Source organism: Peromyscus eremicus, chromosome 8b, assembly GCF_949786415.1.
Source record: "Peromyscus eremicus chromosome 8b, PerEre_H2_v1, whole genome shotgun sequence".
Classification (NCBI taxonomy): Eukaryota; Metazoa; Chordata; class Mammalia; order Rodentia; family Cricetidae; genus Peromyscus; species Peromyscus eremicus.
The window spans coordinates 55556817-55573221 of NC_081424.1; the positions used below are offsets into that span (position 1 = coordinate 55556817).

Below are 16405 nucleotides of genomic sequence, written 5' to 3' on the forward strand. Positions count from 1 at the left end.
TGCCAGTTATCTTTTCTGTGGGCTTTCACGTGGATGGAGTAACCTAATGAATGCAAGAGCTGATTAACAAGAAAAATTTATGCAGTTTTTATTAATTTCCTAGGATCTTCACAAAAGAGCAGAATTCAGAATGACCACACCATGGTATTTTTATACATTTTAGACAAAGAACACTAAATTTGTGAAGAAATGGCAGAAGCAGTCTCTATCTGAGAGAGTATTACGTTCTAGGGTTGTTGTTAGGAAAGAGATGGCGGTAGATGGAGGGGACTACAGTAAGATAAGGATTACTTTGGAGTTTGTCTTTCCAGGCTTACAGAATTCTCAATTACCAGTCTCCAAAGAGTAAGGGCATCTTCCAGCACTGCTCTGTGAAGTAGGTCCTCCCCCAAAGAACCCTGTCTTGCTGCAGGAAGGTAGGCTCCTTCTGAAGGGATTTCAGAGTGAAATTAGCAAGGTGATGATCTGGCATGTTCTGAGGTGGCTTGTCTTCAAACGCCTTCATAACATTTATTTGCTAGGTTCCTACCACGGGTCAGCACTAGACTCTGGACACTTGGTGGCTGGGTAGAACACAGGACTAAGAATGGTGCCTGCTCTGAAGGAGCCCACACTCTAGAGGTAAAGAGGCACCTCTGGGAGACAGATAGGAGGATGCTGTGTGCTCTCTCCTGGAACCCTGGGGGCACAGGAGATGCTACAGAGGGGGGCAATCAGAGAAACAGTGAGTCTGCACAGGATGGCAAAAGTCCCTGCATACACACCGAGAATTAGGTAGCAAGTAATTTAGGTTTCTAAGCACACTGCTTGGTATGATGAGTTGAATGTAAATTTGTTGGCTCCTTCTAGAATATACAGTACCCAGCAGAAAATGAAGAAAACATAGCCTTGGCTCTCCCTCAGGATGAGTTATGTTTGACAAGTGTTTTGTGATTGGGAGGTACAAAGTGTACCCATTCGCTCATTTCCAGGCAGTCCAGGCAGTCGGAGGGGAGGCTTCATGATCAACTTTCTTCAGTATGCATTCTAAGGAGGGGGCTCAGGCTCGGCAACGTGTAGGGAGAAAAGACATAGATGATTAGAATTACAGAGAAGTGGGAAATACTCTGCTGAGCTTTCTTTACACAATGGAAACAAATGAGTCATTTTAAAATTATGTAGTTTTTTATTACGATAGTCAGTTCATTTCCTTTGAATGCTTGTATTGGCTTTGCTTTCTTTCTCCCTTTATTAAGCTCCGAGCTCCATGCAGGAAAGAGCCGTTTACTTTTGCTCACCGCTGCATCCTCAGTGTCTCCGAAGTCCTAATATGTACACCGAATACTTGTTGATGGCACGTTGTTGACTAGAGAAAGGAATGTCAACTCAGAAACTCAGCACTAGCCGGCCATGTCCATAATATCGTCTATTGTAACAACGTACAATGTAGCAACTCTTTAATTACAGAGACATTTCTGTAACACAGCTAACTTCACCGGGTGTCCTCTATCCTTATCCTCTGAAATCTTACCTTAAATTTCTTTCTCATTTGGTAAGTTAAAAAACAAAAACCTTCAGTGTAGGAACTGTGCAGTCCAAGTTTTTGGAAAAGCGCTTTCTTAACCTTGGGAATCCCGGGCGAGGACGGTGTCCTTCGCTGCCGGCTTGGTGTGTCACTCCGATGATCTGAGCCTGCAGAAGGCCCGTGCTTCCATGTCAGCGCTGTGGGCGTCTGGGTGACATCATCCTTATTCCGAAAGGCAGGATCCAGCGCTGCATCGACCTTGGGCTCCAGCGTACGAAGCATCCCTGCTCGCCCAGCTCGCCCTGCCTCTCCTAGTGTCTCCTGCGCCCTTGGCCTCGGGACCTCCGGCGGCTACCCGCGGCTAGTCCGTGACACCTGACGCACCGCGGGCCAGTGCGCTCCTCCCTCCCTCCCTCCTCGCCCCGCCCCCGCAGCCTCAGCCGCCCGCCTAGGCGTGTCCCTCGCTGCCCGCCGTAGCCCGGCGCTCGGCCGGCCGCCGTTCCCCAAGATGGCCGCGGCGCGCACGGCTCCTGCGGCGGGCTAGAGGCGGAGGCGGAGTCGAGTCACTCCCGCACCCCGCGGCTCCGGGTCTCCCGCACCAGGCTGCAGCTGACGACCCGCCGCGGCCATGCGGGGCTCGGTGCACGGATGAGAGACGCCATCGCCGAACCGGTGCCCCCTCCCGCCCTCGCCGTCACCCCTGCAGCCGCCATGGAGGAGCCGCGGCCGCCGCCACCGCCGCCGCCGCCGCCGCCGTCGTCGGAACCCGAGCCCGAGCCCGAGCGCTGCCCGGCGGCGAGGTGAGTGCATGGTTGCAGCGCCTGCTCGGAGGGAGCCCGGCTGCGCGCGAAGGGGGCGTGGGGTCCTCTGCTGCGTGCCTGGTGGGCGCGGAGCATCTAGACCTCCGGCGGCGGGAGGGGCGCGGTGCAGCCCGGGACCCTGCGCTTGGCTTCCGCGCGACCCCTGCCCGGGCACCGAGGCCAAGCTCCCGAGCAAACCCCGGCTCTTGCACTCCTGCTCCCGGGGCCCTCCTGCAGACTTCCCCCGCTTGTCTCCAGACGTCGCCGCCGCCGCCGCCGCCGCCGCCGCCGCCGCCGCCGCCGCCGCCGCCGCCGCCGCCGCCGCCGCCGCAGCGCGGGCTGGGCTCTGTGATCTGACTGAAGGGAGGTGGTCCCTCTTTTTTCCTTCTTCCAGGAAAGGAGAGGCGTCGTGCCCCTCCGCTCCTTCGCTCCTTCGCCCCTTCGCACTCCGCCTCCCAGCCTGCTGTCCCTAGGGAGAAGCTGCGCTTAAACTGCGGACAGGGTTCCTTGCTAAGATCTTTTTACTGTCCTTTAGCGACAGCCTGATGAGGGTTAATGTGTGAAACTTCGCTACCGCAGGAAGCTCCAGGATGGAACTTTGGTGCCCAGAGTATCTGTTGCATTCTCTTTCACAGAAGCTCTGTTAACTACTTACAAACATCTTTAATTTTTAATTGGGACGCAAACTCACCGTGCCCTGTTTTTGTGTTTAAATGCTCCCTCACTGCCAGTCCTTTGCATCCCAGGAAAAGCTTTGCCTGCCCCCTAGCCCCTATAGTGAACACACTCCCTCAGCTCCTCCCGGTTACGGTCTTGCCCTATAATCCCAGGAAGAAGGCAGTTAAATAGCTTTGCTTTTTCCTGCTTGAAGAAATAGCAAATTTATAGCTTAGTGAGACCTGGACACAGGAGCCATTCACATCCTTACTTGTCACCACTGGGTTGACAGAGAGGAATTTTATTTTTTTTCCGAAGCTGTGAAAGCCACTGCTTTATGTTTTTTAATTCCAAGATAGTTCTGTGGCATCTTAAGGGGCAGTTTCTTTAAAAACTTAAGACAAAGTGTTATGAGAATTCTTTCAACATTTTTTAGAAGTTTATCAGAAAGTTCGTAATTTTCCTAATACATTGAGTTGTTGAGCAGTTTGGACTCCTGGACACGTTGTTTTTTTAGAAATAATAAACGTGAGCCCTTAATGCTTGAGTGTGTTGCCGCTTACCCAGCACTTCTTTTAATTCATTTAATCTTTACAACAGTCTTATGAGTTAATTCTGCTATCCATCTCCTTTACATAAGGGGAAACTGAGGCCAAAGGTAAATAGCATATATAAAGATTAACAGCTGGTAATAAACAAAGGTCTGGCTGCATAGTTTGTGCTTTAATTATCATGAGGAAGAGATGATTTCATATCCACAGACCCGACGTTGTAATTCTGTGTAACTGTACTCTGGGGGGGAAATGGACGTGAATGTTGTTAGGTAGAGGCTGAGAAGGGCAGAGGGATTAAAAAAAAAACTGCTGTGAAAATGCTACTTTTCTATTGATAAAGCAGTCTTGCTTTCCGGCCAGGATTCTGTCTCTTTGTTATAATAAAAATAGGTCAGGATAATGGGTTCCATCCAACTTTAAGTGAACAGCAGTGTACAGAACAAGAAGATCTTTGAAATATTTTTCTTAGCAACGTTGCAGTTAATTTTACAATAGCAAATCTGTGAAGCAGATTCCTGGGTAAAGCTGTTGGTTTGCCTTTTTGCTGCAGTAATCGACACTACCTCCTCTTCAATAGGCAGGGGTGACCTCTGGCACGATGACTGTAGAGCTGTGGTAAGCGGTGTTGCAGGGGAGCGCCAGTTGTCTCTATGCAGTCCACATTCTTAACTATTTCCAAGAGGCTCACTGTGTACGTTCAGAATATGCCCAGCGCCTCCTCCTAACACAATGGAGACCACTAATGTGTTCTTCAGTGTTACCAGGTTAGCTGGCTTTCTGACAGACCAGAATAAAGCTTTTGGCATTGTTCATCAGCTGTACGTGTGTGTCATTGATCAGGAAGGCTGTATTAGCGCACAGGTCTTTTGTAGGAGTCAGGCCTGTACATGTTGGCCTCCGAAGCTGTATGGCAAGCACAGCCCGGGCAGATGCCAGCGCCCGGGACGTCTGCTGTGGGTGCGCTTTGCTCCTGCTCCTGACTCGTGAGTTATGCAATGATGGGAGAACAGAAAACAGGTTGCCAGCTGACAGTGCTCTGTCATAGTTTTAGTGCTGATTGTCCACTGTGGGTACTTCTGATCCCTCTTTTTGGTAAAGAATTCTCGAAGAGGATTCCACTTGTTCTTAGAGATTAAACGTTTGAATAAATAAATATTCCTATTTGTTTTTCAAGCATCTGGGTCAGTTTTAAGAGGATCCCGAAACTGCTTAGGAAGACTATTAGAATTAATTTGAAGCAACTTACTTTTGTGATTTTTTTTTAAATTTTTTATATTTGTGCATTTACAAGACAGAATACATTTGCTATTAAGTCTGATACAGTGTTCCTGCCTATTGCAACCTTTGCTTTAAAGTAGTTACGTTGAATATGGCCTCATTGTTCTTATTCACTAGCTTTCTAAGTGCATGTCAATAAATCTCATTATACCCTTTTCTAGCCAATGGCTTTTTTATTTTCTCCGTGTAGTGTGGCTTTCTCCTAAGTTCATTTGTGAAAGTAGGATTCACTTCTTAAACAGCATTTGAGTATCCTCACTCCTCGGCAGTCTGATCTAGCTGTCTGTCAACTCAAATCCCCACCTTGAGCTCGTTGGTTTCTGTCTTGATTCAGGATGTCACCTGTTACTAATCTTGTGAAGCTCCGGACTGTCTCTGAATCAGGTGTGTCTCTTACCTAAACAACTTTGGGTAACAGTAGGTGCCTTTGCAGGGGCCACTTTAGACAGCAAGGGGCAGCCAACTGACAGCAGTGATCCAGGGCTCAAGCGGTGGCAGAAACTATATGCTGGCGAGGGTATGACTTGACTGTCCCTGGTTCCTCACTTCTCGAGGTCTCTTTGTTTCCCTCCTGTATATCCTCTTGGTGCCTTGAAAATCCTGTTCTGAACTCTACTGAAAGATGGGGATACACAGGTCTTGCCTACTTAATGGATAGATGACCTTAACTTCCTGCCAGTCAGTTCCTCATTCCTCACAGGTTATCTGTTCATAGCATTCTCCTGTCTCCATCTTCCCATTAGATCAGGTGACATGGGTTCTGCTTAAGGACTGTGCAATGTTGTTTACGAGTCGGCAGGCTGTTGGAAATAGATTCTCAAAGGGACAATGGAAGCAATGTTAGGCCACGAGATTGGCTGACAGTTCTAGGCCTTCCTAGGCTTGTGCCACATTGGCAATGAGCAAGTCCAGGTGCTGGGCCTCAGCTTGTTGGGCACAGTGTATCAAAGTAACTCTGGCCTGTAGAGAATACACACACACACACACACACACACACATATATACATACACACATATATATGGTCCTTGACCCCATAATTAGCGCTAACAGGCTGGGGAGGTAGGCTTGCCCATCTTGGTCACAGCCATTGCTTCCTGTCTGAGAGACAAGGGTCTTTCTCTTAGGTGTTCCTCTTTCTTGACTTGACATGGGTAACTTTCCCCACCCCTTGTCACAGATTTCCCTTGGTTGGGTTACATAGTTTGTTTTTAATCTTTAGTCTTACTTTAATTAGATTATGGCAGCCTTTGTTTCTTCTGATTTAATTTGGGTTATAGGATGTCCATAATTGTTAGGAAACCCTCAGTGGTAGAGCAGATATTTCTTTCTTCATAATTCCCCCGTCTCCCACAAAGAGTTCTTTGGAATAGTTTCTGACAAGGTGTGGTGAGGATGTCAGTGCTTGGTACGTTCCTAGCTGCTTTTGAGTATTCTGTTCATAAAGGATCATGATAGTATGTGGTTTTTCTGGATTTAAGTCCACTTTTAAAAAGTTAATTAGAATTCTGTAGGTTAAAAACCATGTTGTTAAAGAACGTGTAGTGACATGGGAAATGTCACAGAGGAAGTCTTTTTGGTGGGTCTTGACCACCTATTTTTAGAAAGATCCCCAAATACCTCTCTCCACTGTCTGATGTGCCTCCTTTGAACTCAGTGTAGGGAGCGGATTACCAACAGGATCTGTAAAGGACAGTTCTGAGTTGAGGAGCTGCTCAGCCCCCAGTTGTCTCCTCCTGCCTCCCACTGGAAGCACCCTGTCTCCGCTGCAGGAATAGACTCCGTACCCACCTGTGGCCTTCGGCTGATCTTCTAAGGCTAGTCACATCAGAGCTGGGTCAGGAAATTCCCATTGGGTAATTGAAATGCATCCTATGAAGTCGAGCTGAGAGCTAACTCCCCAAAGCTGTGGCCAGCCTCAGAGAGGTTTGGTTTCAGGTGGTGATGTGAACCCCCAGAGAAAGGCAGAGATTGGAAGAGTCCTTGGCAAGTTATTTCCCTGTATGCCCAGTTGGTCTTCCCTTTGCTCTTGATTTGACCTGTAAACTAGTAAGTCCTCCCTTCCTCTTTCCCTCCTTTCTTCCCTTCCATATGTGTGTGTGTGTGTGTGTGTGTGTGCACCTGTGTGTGCACGTGTGGCAGCTAGGGGTCAGTGTTGAGTATCTTCTATTGCTTTCCACTAGATTTTGGGACAGTTTCTCACAGAACCTGAAGTTCTCCATTTCAGCTAGATTGGCTGGCTACTGAGCTCCTTGTATCTTCCTGTCCCCCCATGACCTTAGCACCAGGGTTGCAGATATCCATTGTGCCTGGCCTTTATGTGGGTGCTAGGAATCTGAACTCAACTCCTCATGCTTACATAGCAGACACTTTACTCACTGAACCGTCTTCTCAGCTCCTCAATTCTCTATTCTTAAAACTATAAAATTGATTAGGTGTCTTAAAATCCTAATACGTAGTCTGATCTCAATTTAAAAACCACACACAGGAAAAAACCATCAGAAACATACTTTTTCTAAAGCTTTTCATAATGAGCAAGTTGTGTTTATTTTAAAATATAATTATAGGACTTAAGTCGTGTGTGTGTGTGTGTGTGTGTGTGTGTGTGTGTGTGTGTGTGTATGTGTGTGTGTGTGTGTGTGTGTGTGTGTGTGTGTATGTGTGTGTGTGTGTATAGGTGTATGTGCCCATGCTTTCTCCTGCAGAGGCTAGAGGAGAATATCAGATAGAGCTCCCTATATTGCTTTCCATCTTACTTTTTTGTCTTCCTTTTTTTTTTGAGACAGAGTCTCTTACTAAATCTGAAGTGAAGCATTTTGGCCAGGGGCGGCCGTTCAGTAGGCACAGGATCTGCCTGTTTTCTGCCCCCAACCCCAGATGCTAGGGTTACAGGCATGTGCAGCCATACCTGACTTACATGGGAGCTAGGGAATCTGAACTCAGGGCCTCTGGGTTTCACAGCAAACACTTTTAATCTCTGAGACATCTCTCTAGCTCCCAAATTCTTTAAAAAAAAATTGTTATTTTTATTCATATGTGTGTGTCTAAGAGGTATGCCGCTTGTGTGCCCTTTCCTGTGGGGACCAAGAAGCCGTGTTGGATCTTGCTGGTGCTGGAGTTACAGTCGGTTCTGAATCATCTGATATGTAGCCCCCAAATTCTTAACTACTGCATTTATTATTTTAAGTCTCTCTATTTTTGAATTGTTACTAAAAATCAAAATTTATGAGTTTTCATATATACCATATGAAGAGAATTATTGTTACTAAATTTTAAATGAACTTAAATTTTATTTTATTAATTTTTGGTGTGTGTGAATTACCCGAGTTGATTAAAGCAAGCTGGTTTTCTTTAACCATTTAGTTCATCTTCTGTTAGAGGGTACTTGAGTGGAAACAGAAGAAAGGGCTGGTGTTCTGATGCTCTTTCATATTTGTAGAGGGCTTGTTTAAAGCCTTGAACTGCGTTCCCCACACGTGTGCCTTGTTAAAGAGCATCTTCTGTTTTCAGAGGCGTGTTGGATTCGGCCTCATTTGAGAGGGACGTCACGCTGCTGGCAGTGGGTGTGGTCGGCGAGTTCTCAGATCTCCCCGGACCTCAGCCTCCCCAGCTAGCACTGTTTGCTTTTCTTTGTGTGCACACTGACAGCCAAGGGAAGGCTGCCTTTTCAGCCTGCAAGCGCATTCCCTAGTCCTGTTTTGCAGACCTCAGTGAATGTGTTAATCTCCTTGATCTTACAGAAGGCACACGTCGATAAAGCAGCAGCGAGTGCTATCAGGAATGTATTAGGCATTCTGTCAAAGTGTTTCATAAACATGGATTTCATGTCAGCACTGTTTCAGAGGGACGAAGCCTTCTGTAGAGAAATGTGAACCCTCAGCTAGGAAGCTGACAGGTTGCCGCTTTGGGGAGCTCTTTGCTTGTGAGCTGTTGGAAGATGCTGTACTTGGGTTGTTGACAGGGTTGCTAGAGGACAGCTAGCTTAGAGAACTTAGTAGAAATTGTTAACCTCTTTAGTCTTTTGGTGGGGGAAATTTTGAAAAAAAAAAACTTTAATACATTTGTTTAAAATCGGAAGTCCTTTTTTTTTTTTTTTTTAATGAAATTGTGTTCTCATGTAGCTCAGGGTGGCTTCAAGCTTCCTAGGTAGCCTAGCGTGAACTTGGAAATTCTGCTCTTTCTGCCTCTCTTTTGGGGTGCTGGGGCTACAGGTGTGTGCCACCATGTCTGGTTTATACAGTCTAGGGACTGAACCTAAGGCTCTGTGCATGCTAGGCAAGAGCTCTACTAACTGAAGTCTAAATTCTTCTTCATGATACAGAAGAATGTATTTCACAATGACTGTGTTTCCCATGTTCTTTGATGATATTCATCTCTTCCATTGCTCTCTCATACTGTCTTCTTACTGATTTCTTCCTCTTTCCATGTGATTATCCCCATAAACATGTAGATAAATGTAACTTAACTTGATTTTTCTCATTAAAATTTTGAAATAATTTGTTCTACACATATTTAGTTTTTACTTAAATGAAGAATTATATATTTACTAAGACAAGTCTTAGGGATGTAGGTCCTTTAATGTTCGTTTCATCCAGCTTCCCAGCCATGAAGAGTTTAGAGTACGAGGAACTTGGAAAGACACATGCTGTACTTCTCAGTGTAGAGAAGAGAAAAAAATAAAACATCTCCAGAGGCCGCAGTTACACCAGGTTAACTTAGGACCAGGTCCATGAAATTGCTTCTCGCTCCTTTTATCACCCTGAGCCCAAGGTGTTCTTTAGCCACTTGACTCATGTAGCTGGGCTTCAGCTCAACCCACAGGAGCAGTGCCTTGGCCATTATGGCCATTATGTGTTCTAGGAAGATCAGTTAGGCGGCCATTATGTGTTCTGGGAAGATCAGTTAGGCAGCCATTGTGTGTTCTAGGAAGATCAGTTAGGCGGCCATTAAGTGTTCTAGGTAGATCAGTTAGGTGGCTATTATGTGTTCTAGATAGATCAGTTAGACGACCATTATATATTCTAGATAGATCAGTTAGGCAGCCATTATGTGCTCTAGATAGATCAGTTTAGGCAGCCATTATGTGTTCTAGGTAGATCAGTTAGGCGGCTGTTGTGTGTTCTAGGTAGATCAGATAGGCTTTTTAGTATCAATTAGAGGGAAGATTCTTTTCAGAAAAACATGAGAGAGAGAGAGAGGAGAGAGAGAGAGAGAGAGAGAGAGAGAGAGAGAGAGAGAGAGAGGGAGGAAGGGAAGAAAAGACAAGACAAGAAACCCTCTCTTAACTCATTTTACACCACTTTTTCCCCCATGAAAATGTTGGGCCCAGGGCATAGACATGCTAGAGCTCAAAAGATTTTTGCATGAGCGGTTGATGTTTTCCAGGCTGTCGTTAGAACAAGCAGGCAGTAGCTCAGGAACTACAGTAGGAATGTGACCTACAATAATAAATGTACTGAATAGTAGAAATAATTTATGAAACATTTGATCCTGTAATAATAATCTGTAGTAATTATTCTGCTGTACTAAACATTGTTCATTATGACCTGCTAAATTTATTTTAAAACTTACAAATGGATCGTGACTTTGATTTTGAAATACATGGTTGTACTAAAACCAGAAAGGATGCTGGATGCTGTTGTACTTTTTACTTTGTCCCTTGAGACTGTGAGTCAGGAGAACAAGTGACAGTATTTATCCACGAAAAGACTGTCATGGTTTGCATGTGAAGTGTCTCCAACAGGCTTATATGTTTGAATACTTGGTCCCGACACAGGTGGTATTGGGGAGGTTGTGGGACTCCATAGGGCCGTGGGGTCAAGGTTTGCAAGTTCTCGGTGATTGAACTTCCATCTAGAGCTCTCTGTTTCATGGTCTGAAAAGATGTAAACAAGCTGTGCCTCAAGCTTCCCCTTACCACAGATGTACTTCCCCACCTTGATGGACCATGTTCCCTGAAGCATGAGTCAAAACCATGAGTCTCCTCCCTTGTATTGCTTGTCAGGTATTTGTCACAGTGGCAAGAAAAGCAATAGCAAAACTTGTACTCAGAAGTAAGGCCATTGCTATGACCACGTGGTCTTTAAGGCCATTACTGTGACCGTGTGATCTGTAAGGCCATTACTATGACCATGTGATCTGTAAGGCCGTTACTATGACTGTGTGATCTATAATGCCATTACTATGACCATGTGATCTGTAAGGCCATTACTATGACCGTGTGATCTATAAGGCCGTTACAATGACCATGTGATCCGTAAGGCCATTACTATGAGCATGTGATCTATAAGACCATTACTATGACCATGTGATCTATAAGGCCATTACTATGAGCATGTGATCTATAAGACCATTACTATGACCATGTGATCTATAAGACCATTACTATGACCGTGTGATCTATAAGACCATTACTATGACCGTGTGATCTATAAGGCCATTACTATGACCGTGTGGTCTATAAGACCATTACTATGACCATGTGATCTATAAGACCATTACTGTGACCATGTGATCTATAAGACCATTACTAAGACCATGTGATCTATAAGGCCATTACTATGACTGTGTAGTCTGTAAGGCCATTACTATGACCATGTGATCTATAAGACCATTACTATGACCATGTGATCTATAAGACCATTACTATGACTGTGTGATCCATAAGACCATTACTATGACTGTGTGGTCTGTAATACCATTACTATGACCATGTGGTCTGTAAGTCCGTTACTATGACTGTGTGGTCTGTAAGGCTGTTAATATGACAATGGTCTGTAAGGCTGTTACTATGACCATAGTCTGTAAGGCCATTACTGTGACTTTGCGGTTTGTAGGCCGTTACTGTGACTGTGTGGTCTATAAGGCCATAGGTTTGTAGGTCTTTGGAACTGGTTTGTGGGAGGAGTGTGGAAAAGTTTGGAGTTGTAGGCTAGAAAGCTCTATTATAAGCAGAGCTTAATAGGACATTCTGCTTAGAATTTGGAAGACTAGAATATCAGTGTACATGTAGACAGTAAGAGTAGACTCCTGTTCCTGGAGGATAGGAGTCTGTTGGGGGCTGGGCTGGTGGCCGTTCATGTTATGTTCTGGAAAGAATTTGGCTGTTTTCTGCACTGGAGACTCCAGTGTGTTAAAGATGTCAGGGACCTGGGTCTCCTAGAAACAAACTAGAGCGATACTGAAGTCAGAGATGGTGGGTGAATTTATGTGGTGGAAATGAGTTCCTGAAGTCAGAGATGGTGGGTGAATTTATGTGGTGGAAATGAGTTCCGTGCAGCCTGGCCTCGAGGGTGCTGCGCTGTTGTTGCTCGCTGCCTTGGGTCAGGTTTATCATGCGTTGACAGAGTTTAGCAGGAAGGTCTGAAGAGTATGTATGCACGTGGGAAGTGCAGAGTGTGAGTGAGTTTAAAGTTTGGGCCAGACTGCTGGTGATAAAGCTGTGGTACTGTGACACAGTTTCTGTAACTGAAAAGAAAGTGTGCTCCGTCTGGGGACCACAGGAAGGGGTCTCCAGGGCGCTGTGCTCCAACAGGATCACCTATAGAAATGTTTTCCTGGCTTCAGCTGTCCAGGGACTTAGAGGCCACTGCAGCTGTGGTGAAAACGGATGTCAATGTGCAGGCAGACCTCGGTGCTGGCATCCATGTAGTACTGGTTTTGTGTGTGTGGATCAGCAGATGTAAGAGTTAGGAGGTCATGGAGGCTTGCACCAAGGTCCCTGGCTGAGCTCAGCAGTGTGTAGCAGCCAGTGTGTAGCAGCCAGTGCGTAGCAGCCGTGGCTTCCCTCAGTGGAACTCCTAAGTAGGCTGTCTGTGGAGCTGTGAAGGGGAGGTCTAAGCTGTACCGGTGATTCCAGTGTGTTAGAGATGTCAGGAACATGGGACTCCTGTGGAAGAAAGCTAAGGTGAGTGACCACATGTGCTGCAGTCACCGAGGATGGCGGGGTGAGGCCACACAGCCCTTTTGAGTCTGGGCTATGTCTCCAGGAGCCCCAGGTTATAAACATGGTGCTCCAGGCTTTCCGTTTGCTCTGCCCTGCGCCTGAGTGGTTTTGGCCAGCCTTTCGCCGTTGCCCGCCTGTTCCTCTCTTTTGAAACCTGGATTTTTACTGCGTGCTGTTTCATATTGGAAGTATGCATTTTGATTTTTTACGGGGGTCAGAGTTACAAAATTGCCTCAACTCTCAGAAGACACTGCCTGGCTTTTTGAGCAGCGTAGGACGGTGAGACTTCTTGACATATGGACTAGATTCTTTTTGCATCATGGATGGCCATGTGTCTGTAGGGTCTATGGCAGACTGTTATGACTTCAGTAGGAAATATCCTCTGCAGGCTCACAGCTGGTTTGTGAACAGCTGGGCTCCACCTGGTGGCGCTGTTTGGGGAGGATGTGAAAACTTTGGGGCCTGGGGCAAACCCCACCGCAAGCCGCTGCTGCCGTGGCGGACTGTATTCCTTGAGCTGGGAGACAAAGCAAACTCCCTGTTAAGCTGCTTCCCGTCAGGTATATGGTCACCTTAACAGAAATGGGATCAAAAGAGATTTTGAGGAAAATAGGCAAAATCTCATACTTCCTGTGTCATGCAGCGTTCTTCTACAGGCCAGGCCTTGTGGAACAGGTGGTTCTCATGCTGTTTGTCCCTGAAGCAGGACGACTCTGAGACTGGTTTAAAATTTAGGATTCATTTAGACAAACAGCATTGGGTTGGAGTGTATGAATGCCTTGGTGGTTAATTCACTTTTCTCTAGAACACTGGTCTGTGTGAGAGTAGGCTATAGCAGTGTGGCCTTCATCCTTTCTCAAGCACTGCCTACTTGGGGGTCACCCTTGACTCTCTTTGTTGCCCTAGGTGAGGGTCCCTCTGTTTGCGTCCTTGGAGCTCTGGTTTTCTGTGACAGTGAGTTACCCTCTGCACTCTGTACCCACATTCTCACTTGTTAATTGTTGCTTGCTGTAAATAAACATAAAACTCCTCGAGGGCGGGACAGGAAGTTCTGTCACCTCCTTATCTCATTTACTAGCTGGGTGCAGACATGCTACCACTGGTACCTTCTGGCCGAGGGACTCACTGTCCTTGTTGCTGAGAGTGTAGGATTTGGTACTCGATGGACTTTGAGTCTGACCCTTTGATTACTCACTATGATTTGGGGAAGGTTATTTAACCTCTTTCTTTATGCCTTTTGAAAAGCAAAGGTAGTAATGACATGTACTTCATGGGTTGTTACTAACTGGTCTATGGTAAATGCTCAGTGGTAGTGCCGTGATTGTATTCCTGTTTGGTTTCTTTGTGGCTTAAGGTGAAAGGAAGTGGGAAGCCCACTGCAGTTGTCTTTAAAAGTCTTCTTCTGTCAAGTGCCCCTTGAAACAGAAGATTCCCCCTCCCCTTCTGCAGAAGCTGAGACAGTTGCTTTGGAGACCCAGCTGTTCCACATCCCCCAGCTCTTACTTCTTGTGCATCCTCACCTTGCCCTGCTTGGGATTTTGGAATGGGCTCGGCAGGTCCTAAGTCATGTTGCTAAACTCTGCTGTGACTGCTGTTGAAATGTCTTATTGCAGTCAGGGGAACAGCCAGTCTTTTCTTTGGCCGTTCTCAGTTTGTTCATTTAACTGGACGTTTTTTGTGGAGCTTAGATTAGTAATTTTTTCTTTAAATTGATGTAGTCCTTTCCCAGAAAAGTACATTAAAGTAACTAATTAGAGTAGTAAATTCCTCACTAGTTAAAGTAACCAGTTAGAAAGGCAGCGCAGGTCCTCTGTAGAAGAACACGAAAAGCGTGGAGACCCAGCAGCCACCGCTCCAGGCCACCTCACTGCTTATCCGTGGCTTTGTGAAAATGGTGAGTAAGCGTCTTGTTTGTCACTGACGTGGGGTGTATCTCTAGGTCTGTTCGCTCCCTGGTCTGTACAGTTTGTAACTCATCACACTATTCCCTGTAGCATAGCAAGCAGGCATGTTCCTATTTATGTGATACAACCTCGTGGACTACATTACAGCGCATTTATATTATCAATGGTTTGTAACTTTTATGACTTATACAAATATTAATGTACGTTTTTTAGTATTCCATTTTTTAAGGATAAATTTCTAGTTCCTAAGGTAGAATTTCAAAGCTCTTGAAACGTTGCTACTTTTTTTTTTTTTTAAATAGAAATGCACTTTAAATAGAATTTCACTCTGGTGTGAAAGACTCTGCACCAGTTTAAGTACAGACTCAGTCCTCTTTTCTTTTTAGGAGTTATGTAGATAGTGTATTAGTCCATTTTTATTACTGTAAATGACATACCTGGGGCAAACCAATTTTATAAAGTTAACTTGACCCAAACTTCTGCAAGCCAAAAGTTCACAACATCCCAGCACAAGCTCTGGGCACAGCCCATGCTGGCTTCATCATTTTATGGCAGATAGCAATAGCTGGGACCTGGAACGTGTGTGAGCAAGAGATTCCATTGCCAAACAGGCAGCCAGAGTGAAACAGGAATGCTGAGAGAACTGCCTTAACCCCTGTTGAGGGCACACCTGCCGTTGACTTTGGGACTTCCCACTAGGCTTGCTGCTTTGAGGTCTCAGAATGTTGTATATTGCCACTTTAGGGACAAGCTCCCGCCACATGAACCTGTGGGGCCAGAGCATATCCATGGCATAGTGTAAGGAACTAGGGAACGGACTTTATTCAGCAATAGTTCAAACAACGTAGTCATCTGTCCCTTTTTTGTTTTCAGTAATTCTTGCTCTACCTGATTTCAGTCAGTAGTCTTATGGACCCATCTGGGAGTTCCAGAAATCCCAACTAAGCCCACTGGTATTTTCTCAGAGTTGTTCAAACATGCCTTCAGAAACCTGTACCCAAAAGTACCTGGCAGAGTCCCTGGCTAGCCTGCGCTTGTGGAAGACAAATACTCCCAGGTGCCAGCAGGAAGCAGCAGAGGAAAACAGAATCAATCGAGTCTGTGGCTGCAGAGACTTAGAGTGCCTCACAGCTTGCTGCTGATAGTTTAAAGTGCCCAGAGCCCAGTGGGGATCACTCGGCAGAGTGAGGTAGTTGTTACAGTGTTGGCTTGCTCCTACCACACGCCAACAAGATAAAAGTCAACCAGAAAGCTCTGGACACAATGATTGTAAGGATGAACTCAGTGTTGAAGGAAGCATGGCTATTGGATCTGGTTTCCCAAAGTGGACACATGCATGGTCTTTATGGAGGAAAAATGTTTAGCTGCAGTGTAAGACAGTCTACGCACACATTAGACTACATACTAAGACTGTCAAAATGTCAGATGAAGACTATGCCCCAGCTACTGTGAATATTAATAAAAATCCAGAGATAAATTATGAGTCTTTTTAAAGAAAACAACTGACCTAGAGGGTGCTGTATTCAAATGAAAGAAACTGAGGCCAGGTGAGCATTTAAAAGTATCTGCAAGATCCAGGACAGGCACCAAAACTACACGGAGAAACCCTGTCTCAAAAAACCAAAAAAAAAAAAAAAATCTTGGCTGGGTGGTGGTGCACGCCTTTAATCCCAGCACTCGGGAGGCAAACTCTTTGTGAGTTTGAGACCAGCCTGGGCTACAGAGTGAGTTCCAGGAAAGGCGCAAAGCTACACAGAGAAACCCT

The 16405-nt window shown here is 45.7% G+C and overlaps 1 protein-coding gene across 2 annotated transcripts in view; it reads left to right on the forward strand.

The window, feature by feature from the left end:
• The first annotated feature begins 1989 nt into the window (after positions 1-1989).
• The window catches only part of Map3k4 (mitogen-activated protein kinase kinase kinase 4), a 95515-nt gene continuing 81099 nt past the window's right edge, over positions 1990-16405 (forward strand). For both annotated transcript variants that reach the window (XM_059272842.1, XM_059272843.1), the window contains exon 1: positions 1990-2304. In XM_059272842.1, coding sequence (XP_059128825.1) covers positions 2153-2304 — 152 coding nt within the window. In that variant the 5' untranslated portion in view covers positions 1990-2152. The remainder of the gene's footprint in view (positions 2305-16405) is intronic.